The sequence below is a fragment of the Jaculus jaculus genome, chromosome 16 (genome assembly GCF_020740685.1).
Source record: "Jaculus jaculus isolate mJacJac1 chromosome 16, mJacJac1.mat.Y.cur, whole genome shotgun sequence".
Classification (NCBI taxonomy): domain Eukaryota; kingdom Metazoa; phylum Chordata; class Mammalia; order Rodentia; family Dipodidae; genus Jaculus; species Jaculus jaculus.
In genome coordinates this window covers 76,497,410-76,511,668 of record NC_059117.1, presented here as the reverse complement: position 1 = coordinate 76,511,668, position 14,259 = coordinate 76,497,410, and the positions used below count along the sequence as shown (strand labels likewise).

The 14,259-nt window shown below is 45.8% G+C and overlaps 1 protein-coding gene across 1 annotated transcript in view; it reads right to left on the bottom strand.

Annotated features, from left to right (window-relative positions):
- The window catches only part of Abhd6 (abhydrolase domain containing 6, acylglycerol lipase), a 55,346-nt gene that overhangs the window by 18,549 nt on the left and 22,538 nt on the right, over positions 1-14,259 (bottom strand). The window contains exon 2 of the mRNA XM_004669086.3: positions 6,714-6,857. Coding sequence (XP_004669143.1) covers positions 6,714-6,832 — 119 coding nt within the window. The 5' untranslated portion in view covers positions 6,833-6,857. The remainder of the gene's footprint in view (positions 1-6,713; positions 6,858-14,259) is intronic.

The window sequence follows — 14,259 nt, the reverse complement described above, 5'->3', positions numbered from 1 at the left end:
GCTTAACTGCTAAGCCATCTCTCCAGCCCTTTGCTATTATTCTTAAATTATACACTTAAGCTGGGGAACCAGGAGCCACCATGGCCATGTCACTGTTGAGACAGTCTGGCCATGCTCCACGGTGCTTAGACTCAGAGGGCTCCAGCCAGGATGCATGACGGAGCGTTTAAGTTCCTGTGGCAACAGGGAGGGGGGGCGGGGCTGCAGGGCCTCTGCTGCCTGGCTCTTCCTGCAGGTGTGACAACCTTGAAAGTTATCCCTCAGGCCCACCCAGGTCCCCACCTGGGCTTGCCTGGTGGTACTGCTGGCGGTCATGATGGGTGGCCACAAAATGAAGGCGTTTGGAAGAGCTGTGATGAAGGCATGAGACTCCTCTCTCAGGAGGGCTGTTTGTCCCAACAATCCCTGAAAATGTCATGTGCAGCTCGGAGGAGACAGGCTGTGCTTTCCTGCATGGCACAGAAAGCCACTTGTAGGATTTCCTTCTTATAAGAACCATTTTTATTTCATGGTTTTGATTTTTCGAGGTAGGGTCTCACTGTAGTCCAGGCTGACCTGGAATTCACTATGCAGTCTCAGGGTGTGCTCGAACTTGTGGCGATCCTCATCCCTCTGCCTCCCGATGCTGGGGTTAAAGGTGCACGCCATACCTGGCGCCTCTCGGGGTCTCTGCCAGCTCTCTGCAGGGGCCTTACGGCTACGATACACCACAGCACTCGTTGTCACTGCGCCACCTGGCACGATCTGAAAAGCTGTCCAGGATTTTCATCCCCTCAACCGGCACAGCAAAGTGTTGTGTTCTTGTGCTGACCGCTGCCCAGTGCTGGGTGACAGGCTTCAAGGTCACATACGTCTTACTGGCAACCAGTGAGGGATTACATGCCCGGGTCTATGGGGTTTTTCTGGCTTTTAGGTGGCATTATTTGCTGGTGAAAGTGAGTTGTGTCTATGCGGCATTATTTGTAAGAACCAAAGGATGGAAACAACTCAAAGTGTCTGTCAACAGCTGAGCAGCATGTGTGGTAAAATCACACTGTCTTTGGTTTTTGTTGCTATAGCAACAACAAAAACTGAGATTGGGCAATTTATAAAGAAAAGAGGCTTACTTGGAGGCTGGGGAGCCTAACACTGTGGTAGTGAGTTCTGCTTGGCTCTGGGGAAAGCTTTCTGTTGCTTAAACCCACTGCAGATGACAGGGCATCTGTGCAAGTACTGAAGAGACAAAACTGTGAGGAGCTGGTCGCTTTATAGTAACTGCCTCTACTCCCACCAGAAAGGTGGTCATTGTTCTCGATAGTCTAATGATCTGGGTTTTGTTTTGTTTTGTTTTGCTTCTGAGGTAGGGTCTCACTCTGGCCCAGGCTGACCTGGAACTCATTCTGTAAGCCCAGGCTGTCCTCAAACACAGCAATCCTCCTGCCTCTGCCCTGCCACCCCCATGGCTGGGATTAAAGGCATGTGCCACCACACCCAACTTAATGCTGTTTTTTAAAATATTTTATTTGGAGGCTGGAGAGATGGCTTAGCGATTAAGGTGCTTGCCTGCAAGGCCAAAGGACCCAGGTTTGATTCCCCAGGACCTAAGAAAACCAGGTGCACAAGGTGGCGCAGATGTCTGGAGCTCATCTGCCGCAGCTGGAGGTCCTGGCATGCCATTCTCTGTCTGCCTCTGTCTTTCTCTCTCAAATGAGCAAATAATATTTTAAAAATGTATTTTACTTATTTGCTATGAAAGAGGGAAAAGAAAGAGAGAATAGGCACACCAGGGCTTCTTGCCACTGCAAAAAAACTTCAGACACATACCCCACTGTGTGTGTCGGGCTTTACAATAGTACTGGAAAATCAAACCAGACTTTGCAAACTAAGCACCTTTAACTACTGAGCCATCTCTCCTGCTCTACCACTAAAAAAAAATATATACTGCTTGCCGGGTGTGGTGGCGCACACCTTTAATCCCAGCAATCATGAGGCTGAGGTGGGAAGATCGCTGTGAGTTTGAGGCCAGTCTGAGACTCCATAGTGAATTATAGGCCAGCCTGGGCTAGAGAGAAACCCCATCACAAAAAACAAACAAAAAATCAAAATGACTTTATTTCAAAGAGAGAGAGGAAAAGAGAGATATAGAGTATTGTGTATATGGGCATGCCAGTGTCTTGCTGTTGCGAATTTCATATACATGTGCCACTCTGTGCATATGGCTATATGTAGGTGCTGGGCAATCAAACCTGAGCTGGCAGACTTTGCAAGCAAGCGCCACCTTTAACCACTGAGCCATCTCCCCAGCATCTGTGTTTCCATGGGCCAGGAGCCAGCTATGTGCCTACCAGGAGCCAGCTACCTTGCTCCTCATCTGTATCATTGGGAGTGCAGGCATGTGCCACCTTGCTGCACTCAGTCTTCGTGGTGCTGGGGATCGAACCTAGGGCCTCAGGCATCCTAAATAATCACTCTACCAACTGAGCCACATCCTCAGCATCTCTTCAGTGGCCTCTACAAGGCCCCTGAAACACTGTCACATTGGAAATGAAATGCCAACATGAGTTTGGGAGGGCATAATCCCTATTCAAACCATAGCATGTAAAATATATTATTGAGTCATAATGATGAAAGAAGTACTGATGCACAGTACAGATGAACCTGGACCAGCTCATGCTAAGTGCATGGGGTACTGATATGCAGTACTATACAGATGAACTTAGACAAGCGCACACTGTTTGTAGTACTGACGCACAGTACTATACAGATGAACCTAGACCAGCTCACACTAAGTGCTTGGAGTACTGATGCACAGTACTATACAGATGGACCTAGACCAGCCCATGCTAAGTGCTTGGAGCACAGCAGCATGTCTGTAATTGCAGCACTTACATGAACATAATGCGTTCATTTAGTGTGTACTAAGGAGAAATGGGAAAGTTCTACAATTTTGTAGTAGTTACAACTCTGTGACACTGTGAATGGACTTGAACCACTGAGTTGTACAGCTTTAAATATGGTGACTCTTAATTTTATGTGAACTTGAACTCAATGTGAAAAGGGGAGGGCCTGGGGAGATGGCTCAGGGGTTAAAGGCAATTGTTTGCACAGCTAGACCTGGTTCAAATCCGCAGTCATCCACATAAAACAGGAGTGGCATTTGTTTACAACAGCAAGAGACCCTAACACACTCACAGAGGCAGGCACGCACACACACCCACACATGCACACGTGCAGGTGCAAATAAGTAATTTTTGTTGTTGTTGTTTTTCAAGATAGGGTCTTGCTCTAGCCCAGGCTGACCTGGAATTCACGAGGTAGTCTCAGGCTGGCCTCAAACTCACAGTGATCCTCCTACCTCTGCCTCCCAAGTGCTGGGACTTAAAGACATGTGCCACCACACCCAACTAATAATTTTTTTTAGGTGAAAATAAGTTGTTTTATTTTTTCATTTGGTTAAAATAGCAGTTATCAAAAGCACTCTGCCAGCATGACTCTAAAAGCACTCTCCCCAACAGCCCGGGAACCTGGGGGCTGGGATGCCAATGCGGCATGAAGCCTGTTGGATTAGCCTTTATGCAATCACACCTCTCTGGCTCACATGGGCAAACTGCCTTCTCTTCTTCAATATCTTGTCTGTTTGACAAACATGGCATTTGAGTGTGGAAGACCCTGCCCTTGGCAGGACCATGAGGTGGGGCCACAGCTCTGGCATTACCAGGACCGGAGCCAAATAAGAATCTTGGCCCCAGAGCAGAGAACTCTAGTGGCCACTCTCCAAGGGCAGTGGCACTTAGACAGCCAGAGACTCAGCTTGGTCAGATGCAGAGGTGGGTCCCGGGTACTCGCAGCCCAGGAAGACAGTTAAGGCTGAAGGACGAACTGAATGGAAGCAGGGGCAGGCGGAAAATTCCACACACTGGAGAAACAAAGAGGAGCCAGAAAGGAGGGCAGATAAAGGGCCAGCAGTCTCCCTGCGGTCCTCTAACTGCCCACGGCCCAGATAAATCTGCAGGGCTTATCTAAGGCCTGCAGAGGAGAGGACCCTGCTCTACTTCAGCATTCATCTCATCATGCGGATGGGAAGACTGACTTTATTTGGTAAGTGTGGCCTGAAACGTCAACAAAGCATATCAAGTCCGTTGCTCCTTTTTTTTTTTTTAATTTTTATTAGCATTTTCCATGACTATGAAAAAATATCCCATGGTAATTCCCTCCCTCCCCCCCCACTTTCCCCTTTGAAATTCCATTCTCCATCATATTACCTCCCCATCTCAATCATTGTACTTACATATATACAATATCAACCTATTCAGTACCCTCCTCCCTTCCTTCGTTGCTCCATTTTCAAGTGCTACCTTCTTTTTTATTTTGGTGTGTGTGTGTGTGGGGGGGGGGGGGGGTTGGTGGTTCCAAGGTAGGAAATTCCAGGCTGACCTGGAATTCACTATGTAGTCTCAGGGTGACCTGGAACTCTCAGTGATCCTCTTACCTGCTGGGATTAAAGGTGTTGCATTGGGCTGGAGAGATGGCTTAGCAGTTAAGCGCTTGCCTGTGAAGCCTAAGAACCCCAGTTCAAGGCTCAGTTCCCCAGGACCCACGTTAGCCAGATGCACAAGAGGGCACACGCATCTGGAGTTTGTTTGCACTGGCTGGATGTCCTGGTGCACCCATTCTCTCTCCCTATCTGCTTCTTTCTCTCTCTGTCTGTTGCTCTCAAATAAATAAATAAAAATAAACAAAAAAAAGTTTAAAAAATATAAAGGTGTTGCATTACCATGCCCGGCTCAAGCGCTACCTTCTAAGAGCAGGGGGCATAGGTCAGTGCTGGGACATTTGTCCCACATGTGCAGGCCCTGGGTTCCATCCCTAATACCACAAGGAATCAAAATCCCAAGTGGTGACCTGAGTGCATCAAGGGGAAAGGCTGTGCTCCAGATTCCTGCGCCTGCCACACCTCATTTGTACTTGGTAACAAGAAAAGAGACTCAGGGCCTGGCTAGGAAATAGGATCTATACTAGAAGTTAATACAATTTTTTTTCAAGGTAGTAGTGTCTTACTCTAGCCCAGGCTGACCTGGCACTCACTCTGTAGTCTCAGACTGTCCTCAAACTCATGGCTGTCCTCCTACCTCTGCCTCCCATGTGTTGAGATTAAAGGCATGTGGCACCAGTGCCCAGCTTTAGTAAGATTACTTAGTGTAAGAGTGCTTGAATTTTTACATCTATTTATTATTTATGGCAAGTATGACAAGCTTTCCATTTTACAATAGTAATCTCTTTCTCACATACACATTATTTCAGTCTCTCTCACCTTACTAATTAATAGTTCTAGAGCAAGGCTGGGTGTGGTGGACACATGCTTGCGACCTCAGAATTTGGGAGGTAGAAGCAGGAAGATCATATCAAGTTTGAAGCTAGCCTTGACTACATGAGAACCTGCTTCAAAAAAAAAATATTTTTTTTAACCCACAAAAATAAAAGTTGTAGGGCAAATTCAAAAGCCCTACACACTCCTCCTGGAGATAGCAATATTTTCCATTCATTTCTTAGTGTCATTACTGAACCTGTTAGAACATCATTGGGTGTGAACTTAATGGTTATGAAAACACCAAAGAAGTCCTTTCCCCCCACAACCTTGCTTGCAGACCATTTGGGGCCTCTGGAGTATTGAAGGCAGACATGTACTTAAAATAGGGACTGGAAGGGCTGGAGAGATGGCTCAATGGTTAAGGTGCTTGCCTATGAAGCCTACGGACCCAGGTTAAACTCCCCAGAACCCACGTAAGCCAGATGAACAAAGTGGCTCGTGTGTCTGGAGTTAGTTTGCAATGGTTAGAGACTCTGGTGCACTCATTCTCTCTCTCATGAATAAATAAATAAAATAGTTAAAAAATAGATTTATCCAGGTGTGGTGGCATGCACTCTTAATCTCAGCACTGGGGAGGCAGAGGTAGGAGGATCACTGTGAGTTCAAGACCAGCCTGAGATGACATAGTAAATTCCAGGTCAGCCTAGGCTAGAGCAAGATCCTACCTCAAAAAAAAAAAAACAAAAAAAAAAAACAACAAAAGATTAAAAAAACAGGGGCTGGAGGACAGTTCAGTGGTTAAGGCATTTGCTTGCAAGCCTATGGTCCAAGTTCAATTCCCCAGAAGCCATGTAAGGCCAGACAAAAAGCGGCTCATACATCTGTGATCTCTACGTGCGTTTGGCAATGAGAGACGAAGCCAGGGGACTCTGGAAGGTCACAGACCAGCAGACTGGTGCACACATAGCAGCAAAACAAGAGACCTTGTCACAAAAAGAGAAAAAAGGCTGGGCATGAGGGTGCATGACTTTAATCTCAGCACTCGGGAGGCAGAGGTAGGATCATCATGAGTTTGAGGCTACCCTGAGACTAAATAGTGAATTACAGGTCAGCCTGAGGTAGAGAGAGAACCTACCTTGAAAGAAAAAAAAAAAAGACAAACACTCCAAAGTTGTCCTCTGACCTACACACACACACACACACACACACACACACACACACACACATTTTGAAATAAAATTTAACTTTCAGCTACAACACTTTGAGAACACTTCCAAATTTCAAAGGAGGAGGCCTGTTCTTCCAGTTGTCTCTGTTTGAAATATTTCTTAAGTGGAAAGCAACAGTGACAAGCAAACCAGCAGGACAAGCAGAGGGACAACAGCATCACAACACTTTGAAAATCTCAGTTACACTGCCGACTTACCAGTAATAGATTCTGATCAGCGCGGAAGGCCACAGGAGAAAGGAGGCTACGAACGCCAGGATTGGAATGGCCAGTGTCCCGCCCGCAATCACAAACATGTTAACCACATCGAGATCCATCCTGCCCTTGAAGGCTGGCTGCTACCTGCGAGGGTGAAAAGAGCAACCAAACTGAAACTTCCCCAGGAGAAAAGGGGAGAAGAAAACTGACAGGCCCAGAATGGGGGTGTCCACCAGTAACGGAAGAGCAGCAGGGAAGCGCCTGGAAAGGAGAGACATGAGCATGGATGTAAAGGAGCACACCTCGGAAGACGGTAGCCCTTAAAGCTCAACTCGATGAGGCACGCTGTCGACACGATGGAAGAAATGTGATTAAACTGAATGTCAGACAGAATCACATGTGAGTGCTAAATATATTTTTAATATTTTATTTTTATTTATTTATCTGGGAGACAGAGGCAAATAGTCAGAGAGAGTGTGCATGACAGGGCTTCCACCAACTGCAAATGAACTCCAGACGCATGCGCCACCATATGCATCTGGCTTACATAGGTCCTGGGGAATCAAATGGGGGTCCTTTGTCTTTGCAGGCAAGCATGTCAACCACTAAGTCATCTTCCCAGCCCCATATTCTTTTTACTACTTTTTTTTTTTTTTTTTGAGGTAGGGTCTCACCCTAGCTCAGGCTGACCTGGAATTCACTATGTAGTCTCAGGGTGGCCTCGAACTTAAGGTGATCCTCCTACCTCTGCTTTCCGAGTGTTAAAGGCGTGTGCCACTAAGGCCGGCCTCTTTTTTCTATTTTTATTTATTTGCAAGCAGAGAGAGATAAATGAATGTGCACAGCAGGAACTCTTGCCACTGCAAATGAACTCCAGATGGATCTGCCACTTTGTGCGTCTGGCTTTAAGTGGGAACTGGTGAATCAAACCTAGGCCAACCTAGGCTACCAGGATTTGCAAGCAAACATCTTTAACTGCTGAGGCATCTACCCAGCCTGAGTGCTACATTCTTGTGTGTGATGATGAAATTATGGCTGTGTAATAAAGACCACTCTAAGCTGGGTGTGGTGGCAAATGCCTTTAATCCCAGCACTTGTGAGGCAGAGGTAAGAGGATCCCCTTGAGTTTGAGGCCAGCCTGAGTTGGGGCAAGACCCTACCTCAAAAAAAAAAAAAAATAGGGCTGCAGAGATGGCTTAGTGGTTAAGGCGCTTGCCTGCGAAGCCTAAGGACCCATGTTCTACTCTCCAGATTCCACGTTAGTCAGATGCACAAAAGGTAAGGCAAGGACAAGGTTGTACATGCCCACGAGATGGCGCAAGTATCTGGAGTTCGATTGCAGTGGCTGAGGCCCTGGAACACCCATTCTCTCTCCTCTCTCTCTCTCTCTCTCTCTCTCTCTCTCTCTCTCTCTCTCTAAAAAAATAAATATAAACAAATAAATAAATGCTAAGTACAAGGACTCAGGAGGTGTGGTTCGACAGAACAACTGCCTAGCACACATACTAGTGTAGTGGTGGGAGAAGTATGGCAAAAAACTTGAACAGAGGAAAGCCCCCCACAGGAGACAAGAATAAGGAGGGGTGACTAGAGAGGAGGCCTCGCCCCTGGCTGTTTATTGCCCTTTCCCTCCTTCTGCAGTTTATTGCAGGTTTAACGTTTAACACTTAGACCCCATTATAATTTCTGTTTGCCAAACTGGTACATTTTTGTAAATCTGTTGGAACCTGCTCGCTCAACCATCAAGTACTATTGTAAGCCATACTTGCTTATACTATAAAATCCCTAACAACCTTGAGTTCAGGGCTGATGCCATTATGGAGAGATCTGGGCGTCAGTCTGCGGGTGTAAATAAACTTTCATTCACCTGTCTCGGCTGCTAGTCTCTTGACTCCCAGAAATTCCCAAAACATTTCTGGAGGCCCCAGCCAGATGTTGCCGCTGTGCCTCAGTTGGGCATAAGGTCTGTACTCCTGGGCCCTGCAGTCCGCCTATGGCCCCTGGAACAGAGCAGTGTGCACGCCCAAAGTGTTGCTGTGGTCTCCTTCCAGGAAGCCAAAAGAGGACTGCAAGACCCCGAACGAGAGCTCCCACCAAGTGAAGTGAGAAGATGGACCAGCGTGGACATGCAGACCAGGTAGAGCTCCCGGGACAGACAGACAGGAGCCAGTGCAGGCTGACCCCCTGCAGTAGGTAGCATCCAAAGCCTTGATGGGGTTCCAAAGTAGCACTGGCCTCTGGTCACGCAGGTAAAGGGGACTACAATTAAAGCTCGAAGGGATTCCAGGGTGATATTGCCCACTGATTTGGCAGGAAATGGGGGCATAGTTAGATCTCGAAGGGTTTCCAAAGTGAGACTGGCCCCATTTAGACAGAACAGGAATTGGTGGGAGTAACTAGGGAAGAGCTGTTTTAAATTCTGAATGATTGTGCGTGACTGTGAGATTGAATACTGGCCTGAATTTCAGATACTAATGTCCAGTGCCGGTCTGTGGGAAACGCAGCTCCGGCTGCGCTGGTTTGCGTCTGCAGCAGTGCAGTGGGACAGAGATTCAAACAGCGTGCAATGGGACTCCAGGTGCGTATGGGAATATGCTGTGGGATGCAGACGCAGCAAGGCTGTGACCCAAGCTAGATGGCAAGTAGCAGCAGGATGGTGGCAGGGAGACCCCATGCCACAGCCAGACACACAGGCTCCAAGAACAAGTTGGGGCCTAACGTCTGTCAGGTAAAGGCTGAAAGCCAGGCACTTCGGGACTGGTAGGTCTTCTCAATGGCTAGAGATACTTGATAATGATTGTTTTTATTAATTGTGATATGCTGTTTCCCCCCCCAACTCAGACCCCAAGCATTGTTAAAATTATGTGACATCCATACCTTGTCCTTAGGCCAACTGGCCCATTGCCTGTGGACGAGGAAAGGGAAAACGACAAGCGGCCTATAATCTTGGTTCTCTCTCCACTTGTCTTTTGTCTAAGATCACTAAAGCCTTGTTAGAATACAGTTCTCAGACTTAAAATAAGCCTAACAAACAAGTAACAGCCAGACCCAACTAGAGTTTAAAATTTTTTTTTGTTTATTTATTTAACAGCAACATACAGAGAAGGAAAGAGGCAGAGAGAGAGAGAGAAAGAATGGGCGCGCCAGGGCCTCCAGCCACTGCAAACGAACTCCAGACATGTGTGCTCCCTTGCGCATCTGGCTAACGTGGGTCCTGGGGTATTAAGCCTTGAAGTGGGGGTTCCTTGGCTTCACAGGCAAGCGCCCAACCGCTAAGCCATCTCTCCAGCCTCTAACTAGGTTTTTTTTTTTTCATTGTTTATTTGAGAGCAACAGACAGAGAGAGAGAAAGAGGAAGACAGAGAGAGAGAGAATGGGCGCACCAGGGCTTCCAGCCACTGCAAACGAATTCCAGACGTGTGCACTCCCTTGTGCATCTGGCTAACGTGGGTCCTGGGAAACTGAGCCTCAAACCAGGGTCCCCAGGCCTCAAAGGCAAGCACTCAACCGCTAAGCCATCTCTCTAGCCCCTAATTAGGTTTTAAAACAAGTTAGAATTTTATGATTTAACAATCTATAAACAGGTAATCTTAGTTTGTTATATCATACATAAATATAGTTCAGATTGGTCATTACTAACAAAACCATTTTCAGGTATGTTATATTATCTCCAGGGCAGTTATCAAGTTTCACCTGCATTTACAAATCCATGCTTTTAAAACATGTTTCATAGGATTATAAACAAAAAGTCTCAAATCAACAGGTTATAAAGTCTAAAATTTGATTCACAGATATTGTTTTGCTCATGGTGACAGTTATAAAACTTTTTCAAATGTTTGTTGAGTTGGTAATGCTCTATGTTAAACTTTTAACTACTAGAAGAATTGAGTCTTAATAAGATTAAGAGTTATTTATTAGTTACTGAGTTTTCTTTTATAACACTAATTCTACTAAATAGTCATTGTGTTTATAACTCAAGTTTTATTAAAGATCTAATCTAACTTTATTCATTATAACTGTTGTTCTTAGGGAGATAAAGAAGTCTTTCCATCTTCTCATAACTGTGCCTTCTCAATTTTTGAGGCACTCCATTGACAATTCTTGGGCACAAATGAGTTGTAATGCGAGAATCTGTTATTTACACACAGTGTAATTTAAACATAAACTATCAGATATATGGTCAGAGCGTCATTTAATAGCCATGGGCAACAATAATAATGAGGCATAAAATTGGTTTATGTTAATCAAAGTAACCCTAAATAAGATGCATCAGAATGATTGTTATAGATTTCTCCATCAGGATTAAGTTTGTGTCGAGTTCTGTTTAGACATAAAGATTAAAGCCATTAAAATGTTCACAGGTACATAGATATATTTGAAGGTGACTCTAAGTTACTAAAGACAGATTTCTAGGTTTTCAACTTCAAAACCAGAAGTGCTTGTTTATATCTGCTACAACAGTAGCCAGAGGACTTTAAGCACAAAAGGATTCCAAAATTCAACTCTGATTTTAGATTGCCTTACAAGCTCAATTAAAAGGTCAAAATTTAGATGGGTTTAATGCTTATTATAATAACTTAATTTCTGACAGACTGCTTGATTTAAGTTTGTTGATAGAACACTACAAAATGGTTACAGAAATTAAACTAATAAATGCTCACTGTAATGACAAAAGCCAAGTTCAGATCCTCTAATGTGTGAACAGCATCCTTCTCAGAACCCCTACTGAGTAGTTGTCACGAGGGAGTGATGGCAGGGCTCCACTGGGGACCCTCTATCCCCTAAATGAGAGTAGGCATCACCCTGGTTGTCCTTAGTCCAGGCAGCAGACTCTCTAGGAGATGAGAAAACCTGGAGCCCTAAGGGGGCAACACCATTTTTCAGCTAGACCTGTTTTATAAAAAGAGAAAGAACTAGACTGAGCTGTTCTGTGTCCAACCCTTCTCATCTTTGAGGCCATCCAAAACTGACTCAGAGCCACTGGTTAGACCCTCAGGCTTCTCAGCTGCAAGACCTTCAAGCTACTCAGGACATTCTTGGGAGTCACAAGATTTTGTCAGATGGGGTAGAACATGCCGGCAAAGAATTGCTTGAGAGGGGCTGGAGAGGTGGCTTAGCAGTTAAGGCGCTTGCCTGCAAAGCCAAAGGACCCAGGTTCAATTCCCCAGGACCCACATAAGCCAGATGCATAATGGAGCACATGTGTCTGGAGTTCGTTTGCAGTGGCTGGAGGACCTGGCGCACCCAGTCTTTCTATGTCTCTTTCTCTCTCTCAAATAAATAAATAAAACTATTTTTTTTTAAAAAAAAAAGAATTGCTTGAGAAACAAAGACAAAAATCCAGAGTCTGAGGTCAGCACTGACAACTGCTCTCCTAGTTAACTGTGATATGTGACCTGTGTATACAGCCATGATGTGTTAGGCCTGTTTATTGCCAAGAAAAACTTCCGGCTAATTAATAACTAACTGTCCCCTGAGATGACAGGTTGTCCTCCTAGAAATTCTCTTAAGATTAAAAGTACACCCCCTCACAGTGCACAGGAAGAAAACTGGTGGCTCTCACCAGGGCACTAGGACTAAATGAAAGTTGGAGTTAATATTTATATTTTCATTAATAAAAATTGCCTCCAGAAAAAAAAGAAAAAAAAATTGCCTCCAGGACTGCTAACGTGTTTTGTCTGAACTTACAAATGTTAAATAGTATATATGTTTCCTATCTTTCAGATATGGCTTACCATGTCATCAGACAACGTAACTTAAGTGTTACAACAAAATGTTAGGGTTTTTTTTTTTTTTAATATTTTTTATTTATTTATTTGAGAGCGACAGACACAGAAAGACAGATAGAGGGAGAGAGAGAGAATGGGCGCGCCAGAGCTTCCAGCCTCTGCAAACAAACTCCAGATGCGTGCGCCCCCTTGTGCATCTGGCTAACGTGGGACCTGGGGAACCGAGCCTCGAACCGGGGTCCTTAGGCTTCACAGGCAAGCGCTTAACCACTAAGCCATCTCTCCAGCCCAAGGGTTTTTTAATACCATGTTTTAACTTGGTCTGTTTTGTTAAAGACAAAAGGCACAGTCATACTCTATATTCCCATTTTTCCCTGGATGTTTAGCAACCAGGACCAATGAGGACCTTGGGGTTAAAAGGGCACCCAATATTTTGGTCCCAGCCCCTCCAGGTCAAAGAGGCTCAAGAGACAACAGAACATTTCTTTCTCTTGAGGATCCTAAAGCTCTTGATAAGTCTCCAATATTCTTGATCAGGGAAGACATGCACACCCAGAGAATGGATCCAATCAATGTCTGGCCTGCAGAAGAAGAGTCAGAATAAAGGGGGGCCTTTAAAGTTTCCAAGGGAAGGGAGCCCCACGGTCAGCATGGCCCTGACTCATCCCAGTAGACTGCACCAATGCTGAGAGCCACAGAGCTCCACCCAGGGTTCGAGTCAAGGCTACTCAGACCCTAAGCCCAGCCACCCACCTTCCAGAAGAGGAAGGAGAACCTCTCCACAGCTGTGAGGGGGTCATGGAGGAAGGGTTCTCCTGCCCAGATCTGACAAGCCACTCCCTTACTCAGAACTGGAACTCTGTACTGACAGGAGCGAGGGTCCACGGACCTCTCTAAACCCCAGCTTACCCAATTTCTCCCATTTTCCCCCACTAACGTCTTTATGTGGGTAGGTTTCTTCTTTACTATAAGACCGCCAGTAAACTTTTGGGGTCCTGTAGAATAGACCTGGGCTGAAGAGATGGCTTAGTGGTTAAGGCAACTGCCTGTGAAGCCTAAGGACTCAAGTTTAGCTCTCTTGCTTCCACTTATGCCAGATGCACAAGGTGGTGCTCATGTCTGGAGTTTGTTTGTAGTGGCTAAGACCCTGGTGCATTCATCTCTCTCTCTCTCTCTCTCACTCCCCCCCCCCAATAATTAAGTTTAAAAAAAAAAGCCAAACCTGTAGAATAGACCCAGTGGAGGGGTATCCCACACCCAAAGGCCCCGTTCACATTAAAGAAGTCAGACTGATCCATTGTCCTAATCCCCTAGTGGCAGTTGGGACTACCTCTTCAGAAGGGGAAAATGATAGGAGACAGAAATTGGCTAAGCAGTCAGGGTAACAGAACTCCAAAAGTAATGGTTTTGTATTCCTTGACTAAAAGCAGGAAATGTCACTAAGCAGAAACCTGGATGTCCACCTATTAGGTCAGGACAAAAATGGAGTCACAGCAGGAGGGCGAAGTGAGTCCTCCACATTCCTCAGGAAATCGTCCAGCCATTATCCCTCCCCAGCCTAACAAGGCTCCAGGTCTAGATTTACTGCCCCCTATCTCTCACTGGGTCACTTCTGGTCTCAGCCTATGGCTAATGTAAAGAACAGAGATTTGGGCTGGAGAGATGGCTTAGCGGTTAAGTGCTTGCCTGTGAAGCCTAAGGACCCTGGCTCAAGGCTCGATTCCCCAGGACCCACATTAGCCAGATGCACAAGGGGGTACACACGTCTGGAGTTCATTTGCAGGGGCTGGAGGCCCTGGTGCGCCCATTCTCTCTCT